The sequence below is a fragment of the Caenorhabditis remanei genome, chromosome V, assembly GCF_010183535.1.
Source record: "Caenorhabditis remanei strain PX506 chromosome V, whole genome shotgun sequence".
In the NCBI taxonomy this organism is placed as follows: domain Eukaryota; kingdom Metazoa; phylum Nematoda; class Chromadorea; order Rhabditida; family Rhabditidae; genus Caenorhabditis; species Caenorhabditis remanei.
Window position 1 is genome coordinate 16,428,234 of NC_071332.1, and position 7,668 is coordinate 16,435,901.

At 37.7% G+C, this 7,668-nt stretch overlaps 1 protein-coding gene across 1 annotated transcript; it reads left to right on the forward strand.

Moving 5' to 3' along the window:
* Positions 1 to 232: 232 nt before the first annotated feature.
* GCK72_020563 (uncharacterized protein) lies at positions 233 to 4,653 on the forward strand (the record flags this gene model as incomplete). Its single annotated transcript, XM_053733654.1, has 4 exons — positions 233 to 342; positions 1,172 to 1,548; positions 4,251 to 4,329; positions 4,374 to 4,653. The coding sequence occupies 4 exons, from the start codon at positions 233 to 235 to the stop codon at positions 4,651 to 4,653; spliced, it is 846 nt and encodes a 281-aa protein (XP_053582567.1).
* Between the last annotated feature and the right edge of the window lie 3,015 nt (positions 4,654 to 7,668).

The following is a 7,668-nucleotide window of genomic DNA, read 5'->3' on the forward strand; positions in this document are numbered from 1 at the left end:
TTATCAGCCAATCAACGAAACGCCAAATATGGTCTCGCCTCTCTGGAGCAACGCAGACAAACAACAGACTACAAAATGATTCTCAAAATGCAGCTAGGCGAAATTGATATTAACACTGATGACTTCTTCCCGACCAACACATATCTTTTCAGAATATTTCAAATTTTTCTGAAAGTCACGACTATATAATAAGTCGGATTTGAAGTCATTTATTTCATCTTCATCTCAAGTTATGCTAGCTTCACCTCCCCGACCCACAATTCAGGCTTTTTTCAAGGAGGGAATGAAGAGCGCCAACATTGAAAAACGTTTTGATATTCCATCAGCATCAGTTCGTACGATGTTAGTTACCTTCAAAAAGGATGGAAGTCTCTAAGAAAGGAAAAAATCCGGAAGACCAGCAACATGCAACAGTTTTAAGACTCGAGGAATAATCAACAGAAAAATCTCCCGCAATTTTGATATCAGCATAAACATGATCGCTATGGTTCTAAAAATCAATCGTGGGAGTGTCCAAACCATCGTCAAAAGGCACTTCGACCTCTAGTCCTACAAACTATGTCAAAGGCAGTTCTTTTCCGTCCAATTCCAAGCTTCATAACTTGAAAAATTGAAAAATTGCTTTTCAATCTGCAGGCCCACGCTCCCCGTATCGCGGAATCCCTTCAAAGACATCTGCTAGAAATCAGTGAGCTACCAGGTTTACTAGGAAAAAAGTTTAATAGAGCTAAGACTGGAGCTTCTGAGTCGGGAACCGACCCAGAAGAAGTCGAGTCACTAGGGATAGCCCTAGTCCAAAGCTATGTTCCGATTATCGACAAAAAGAAAGGTATCATAGCCGACCTTCTTCGTATTTTGACGGACTATACTGTATCTCATGAATTGAACGTAAGCGTTCCAGCTTCTCCAGAAGAAATTTTTTTAGGAGATGGAACGCTCATTTGAGGAGTCCACCCTCCAAGAAGAAGAAAGCGAGGTATCACCACCTCGCATTACTCTCTACCAAATGAAATACCAGAAACCCCGATTCTTACGAATACGGGAGGAACATCCAATCAAGGAGTCAACAGGGCACCTGAAAAAATCTCAGAACCTTTTTTGAATACTAACTTCCGAAACCCAAGAGTACAACAACTCTTCGATAACACACACATAACACCAACAACTATAGTAATCAACAAGCACGAAACAAGCCAAGATATCCAACTACCACCGAAAACTCTGAACAACCTGAACATTCGGCATACAGAGGAAACTCTCAAGATGCCCGTAATGCGCAGAATCCAGAAACCAATCTGGAACGTTTGAGAAGTCATAACAATGAGTCCGTCTCAAATCAACAACGGTTAGTTCAAAATTATCCACGCTTCCCAAGTGAGTCCAACTACCAATTAGACTCGGAGGTGAACAGAAACATCAAAAACGCTATAAGACAACAGAGACCAATTACATGCGAACTCGGCGAAGGCAGACATCCTCTCTTCGCCTGCACAGTGAATAAGGATGTACTCATGAGATACTGTGCCATCACAGGGAGATGTATGGAATGTACGTCCCTCCTACACGCATTCCACAACTGTCCTCTACGTCTGATGAAAAAGGAAGACGCCGAAAAATGTATAATGAAAAAAAAATGAAAAAAATGTATAATGGAGGGACTGTAGTCATTTATGACCATTTTGGGGTTTTCTTAGTATAAGTAAATAGAACTTGTCGAAAACCCCCGTTTATTCTCAAAACCCCCGTTTATTCTGAAAACCCCCGTTTATTCTTAAAACCCCCGTCTATTCTTAAAACCCCCGTCTATTTTTAAAACCCCCGTTAATTCTTAAAACCCCCGTTAAATCATAAAGAGCCGAGTTTTTGATAGTCATAGTCCCGTTATAGTCAGAAAATATCGAAAAATTACAAAAATCGGGAACAAAATAATTTTTGAGTGAAAAAAATTTGAAAAATTATTTTTCTAAAATTGTAATATTTTGATATTAGCTTATAGAAAAACTCAATCCACATCTTTTGGTACATGTTTCGGCTAGTTTGGAGCATCTCATGATGAGTTATGATAATTTTCCCGAGGGCAATACTTCTGACTTCTGGAGCTCTAACACGATGCTGAGGGTCCAAAAAGTTTATTCAACTTAATTTTTTGTTTATTTGACTGTTTCCAACATTTTGAAACAAAAAACTGAATAACTCCAAGAGGAAAATAAAAAGTTTTTTTTTGAATTTTGAAATCAAGATCAGGAAAAATCGATTATCGGAAAAATCAGTCACGGAAATTTTACAAAAAACATATATTTGTATTGCTGAATATTTTGGCTGCATTTCAAAAAAAAGTTTATGCAAAACAGACCCGATTCAGCAGAGTTACAAAGGAAAGTATGAAAGGGTACTCACTTATGCTCGCTACTGTAGTTGTACTACGGAATGCGATTTTTCAGTTTTCGGAATCCGGAACCGGAATGAGATTTTTTTTTCCGGAATCCGGAACCGGAATGAGATTTTTTTATTTCCGGAATCCGGAACCGGAATGAGATTTTAAATTTTCCGGAAGACGGAATAAATCCGGAATCCGGAACCGGAATGACGAAGAAACCCGGAATTTCGAAATATCGGAATCCGGAATCCGGAATGATTCGATAAATTTGCAAGGGCAAGTCATTATTTCGATTGATTTTAATGATATTCAAAGTTTAAAACTACTTTTGAGGTTCAAAACCGAAAAAGAAGTAATGCAGTTGTCTTTAAAACTTTAAAATTTTAAAATTTTAACAGGATTCCGGAAAAAGAAAATTTAAAAACCGGAATCCGGAATCCGGAACCGAAATTAAAACTTTCATTTTTGTGCTCGATCTGAGCACCTTCCTTTCATCTCAATCCTTATCTATTCTCTTAATAGAATTCTTTCAATATATTTCCTCATTCCCCTCCCACAGAATTCCTGACTGTAAAGTCACTCACATCATATTTATGTCTTCCCCATAATATTTCTCCCTCGGATTGTATAATCCTCTTCTCTCTCACCAGGGACCGTCCCGCCTCTTCTTTCCCCAGTCACAAGCTTCTCGAGCGCCACGGACGGTCGTCCCTCTTTTCTGTCTCATTTTTTCTCTTTACTTTCCTTTTCTCTTTATACTTCTTGTTACTATTAATGTTGGTTTAATTACCCAAGTTTGAGATAAAATCGTTTGCATTATATCCTGGCTTGGTACCACATCCATACATCTCCTACACTTCGTACCGATCCGGACACACCACTCTGCCCCGTGCATAATTTTCCGGAATCCGGAATCCGGAACCGGAATGAAAATTATTATTTTCCGGAATCCGGTACCGGAACCGGAATGTCAAAAAAACCCGGAATTCCGGAATCCGGAATTTCCGGATTCCGGATTCCGGAGAACTATGGTAGGCAGGAAGGGGGATTTTAAGGATAGGGAGATCGGAGGACCAAGCGGTGACTGTGGGTTAAATCATGACAGGAAATATTATACATTTCCGTTTCTTTAAACATTGTCTAGCTTATTCCATTATTTTCGCCCACACAAAAATTTTTGTTTTTCTTTATCGTCTTCCTTCGGAAATTGAAAAAAACCTGTGTTAAGATAGATATTAAAAAAAATGTTGTCCATTCTTCGAAATGCCCACCAGCTTTCTTTACCTAGTTTCAATAGCTCAAACAATTGGAACGTTTGCCTTTACAATCAGTTCATTTTTCGGAATTATTGTGATATATTTGACACTTTTTGGTGTTCGAAAAACATTCGGAACGTACAAATACCTTATTGTGACTTTTACTACAATCGGTATTGGTTTAGCATGCTTGGAAGCAGTTTTCCATCCGAATCTTCATTTCTATAATAATGGATTTATTTATTTCTCTTTATCTTCACCCTTTGGCCTAAGCAAAGGGACTTTGAAAGTACCGTAAATACTGTATTATAACGGCATGCCGTTATATTTTTCAACTGCCTCCCAGAGAAATTTTGAGGTTTTAAAAACTCATTAAATTTAAACGAAAAACCTTTCTTGGGCATTCTTTTCGCTGATCAGGACGTTATCAATCACGCTGCTTCTAATCAGAAACAAGAAAAAACACCGGAATATTCATATTCATGAATTCTGAGTATTGATGGGGTGCCGTTATAATACAGGTGCCGTTCTATTACAGGTGCCGTTATAATACAGTATTTACGGTAATTATATGTGAGTTACCATTAAAAGAAAGAACAGCTTTACAATAATTCTAGCAATGTATACTGGAGTCTACTCTGTGACTATATCTCTGTTAGCAGTACAGTTTATTTATCGGTATTGGGCGTTGTTCAGGTACTCATTAAATTCAAGCTTATCTTTCATAAAATATGTTACAGTCTTAAGCAACTGACATATTTCCGTGGCTACAAATCTCTTATTTGGGTTGTTTATTGCATATTTTTCGGAGGAATTTGGTGGACTGGAGCATATAGTCTAATGGAAATGGATGACGCTGCAGAAAAATATTTTGAAGAAGAAATGCTCATTCAATATTGTGTTTCAGTCAAAGAAATTCCAGCGCAAACCGTTTTAGCTTATGAACCAGAAAGTGGTTTGATTAGATGGAAGAGTGCTTTATATACACTTTTGATAAGCTCAATAATGGCGTTTCAATAATGTCGTTTCTGAGAAACCAGATAAGCGAAAGCCTTAAAATGTAGCTAATGCACAAAAAGGCAGGATTCCGACCGAAAAAAAAGATTGATGACCGTTCAACCTGTCTCCACTGACAGCAACGGAAATTCCACTGAAGAAATACTCTGAAATATCAGACTATTGAACTTCAGTATAACAAAAGGAAAATATTCAAAATAAAAAAACTGATATTCAAGTCTCAGCAAGATAATGTGTAATTCTCAATCATTCATCATACTTGATGAAACCAGAGAAAAACAACTTGCCACCGTGAGACGTGTCTGTAAAGCATTTTGAATTATTCCAATACTCGGACAATAGCAAAAAGCTATTAAACGAGGAAGAGACTGACCGATTCTAGATAAGAAAATTTTCTAGATAATAAAGCGGCAGCAAACAATGAGACTGTATAAAACACTCTCAAACAAGACATCATTATGGACATTCTCTGGAACATCGCTGCTGCCAAATCATTGACAACAACTTTTGAGTCAAATGCGTGTCGTCGAACCAGAGCAACATCACGAGCATGGTAACAAGAAGCTGCAGGATGGTGGAAATACGGATGCTGACAGAGAGCTACATAGTCAATGGAGGTCAACGTATCAAATGGCACAAACTGACATCAACAACAAATGCGAGAACACCTACAACTGGAACTATGCTAAGTGACTGACTTTCTATATTTTATTTGAATTCATTTGTTGTTATTTTATTTTAACGCTCGGGACGAGCTTTCAGAAATGAGGGGGATGTCATGCCCCGTGAGTCACTATAGATCACTTTGTGCTCCTTACGTAACCCTTCTCTAGAACTTTCCATGTATTGACGTAGCTCCTGTATTCCACTGATAAGAATTACTATTTAACCCTTGCTCCCGACCATTCGTGGTCGGTTCCCTTATCATGGTTTAAGAGATGATGATGTTTCTATGAATAAATATCATACATTCGAACCGCTACACCGAAGGCCGCAGAAGCCTTCCATTACATACCGAGTCGATGAATTTCCTGGAAAAATAATTTATAACAAGTTAAACGAGACCATAATTGAACAACTCACGTTCTCTTCTTCGCATTCTCTGCAACTTTCGAAAAATGAAAGCTCACATCATTTTCTTCTATTGAAACCATTAATTTGATGTGAGAGCTCCAGGTCTTTACTTTACTATTTAAATCGAGAAATCGTGTTTTCTCATTTTTATTTCGAAATGAGATAGACCCATCAGACCGGATAACAAGGTATGAAAATATGACATGGGTAAGTTTTGAAACTTGGATTTCTGTGATTGCTCGACGGGAAGCTAGATTACTGTACCCGACGACTCGCAGGTTAGCAGTGCAAGTTGGTGCTCGAGTAGTGAAATCTTCCAAGAACAACTTCGAACGAACAATTTTTTTAGTTTCTGAAAAAAAAACTGTTTAGTTATTAGCTGTGCACAGTTCTTACAAGTGCGTTCCATTAAAATGCCTTTGAGAAATGTCTCTTTTTCTCTGAGTCTCTCAATTTCGCACACAATTTTCTTCGGGTTCGGTAGAGCGCGGATGCAAGAAGCGTTCCGTGCAAAGATGATTTCGGTAATAAAAATCCTTACCTCTCGTCCTCCACTGATCCTTATGAGTCCAAACAAATGCAACACATCCAGAAATAACTAGCAGAGAAAACAAAAATCCAATCGTTTTCTTTCTTCGTTCTCGTTGATAATGAGCATTCTTCCACGAAATATTACTAACTTCAACGATGACAGGTTCAGAATCTGGGTTTACTGTAACTGAATGGTAAAGGGACATTTTGGATCAATTGAGATGAACATGGAAATTGTTTTATACTTACAAAAAACTGAGGAACCGCTAATGAGTGAGTCATAGTTTTCAGTAAGTACAAAACTGAAAGTTACATAGGTTAAAGATGTCACTGGCGTTTTTTTTTCAGGTGTGAACAATGATGTTTTTTTAGCAATTGAAATTTCCTGCCACAAGAAAGAAACCAACCAGGCAAGGAAACAAAAAAGATAGATCAATTGACTTGATTGAAAGTGACAGATCATTGGAATTGATAGATGCAAGTGTAGTTTGAACGATTGGTGGTCGGTTTTTGTGATAGTTTGTGAGAATTTGTGAGGAGAAGTGGGGATTTTGTGGGGAAAGAGAACTTGAACCGAGCGTACTCCCTTGGCTATAACACACTGACATATGTAGGACCCTTCGCACACTTAAGCGTACTGGGTAAAATAACATTTTTCTACACAAAAAAATTAGGTCTGTTTATTTCCTTAAAAATACAATAAAACATTGCAGAACCGTTTGAGATCATTATCGATAAATATTAACATTAAAAGGATATTAACATTATTATAAAAATATTTCCGGCATAACCATCCTAGTCTCGAATCCACCGGTTGAGCAAAACACTGAGCACGCCGAGCACAATTCCTAAACAGACGAAGAATACGGATTCAAAGGTCAATCGAAGGTTTATCGTGAAGGTTTGCACACAATTCGCATCGTTATCGATTAAATCGAATCTCCGGATCAATGGATATAACTCCAGCTCGTTAGAATTTTGCACCCGTCGAGCTAGAATGATAGTGCGCTCAGCAAGATTCAAGTGAATAGAAAACTCAGAATTCATTTTGTTTCTGTTTCAGATGAGGTAGAACCTCATATCGTTTTATACTTCGTTCGGATTTCGCTTCCCCCCTCTTTACGGAAAATGAAGTTTGCTTCATTTGCTATGACTCATTTTACCTTTCTCGGTGTTCACTGCTATCATATCTCTCCTCTCAACCTAAACTTTCTTATCTAATTGTTTTGCGTGTAGAAAAATTGTGTTATCAAAAAGTGTTGCGTGCGTTATCAGTAGTTGTCCAATTTGGCGAATCATTGATATCGAATTGCACGGATGGAATATTGCTAACTTTATGGAAACGTAAAGGGATTATTGCTAGTTTTAAAGTTTACAGGAAGTGAAAACAAACAAAAATTCAAAATAAAATGC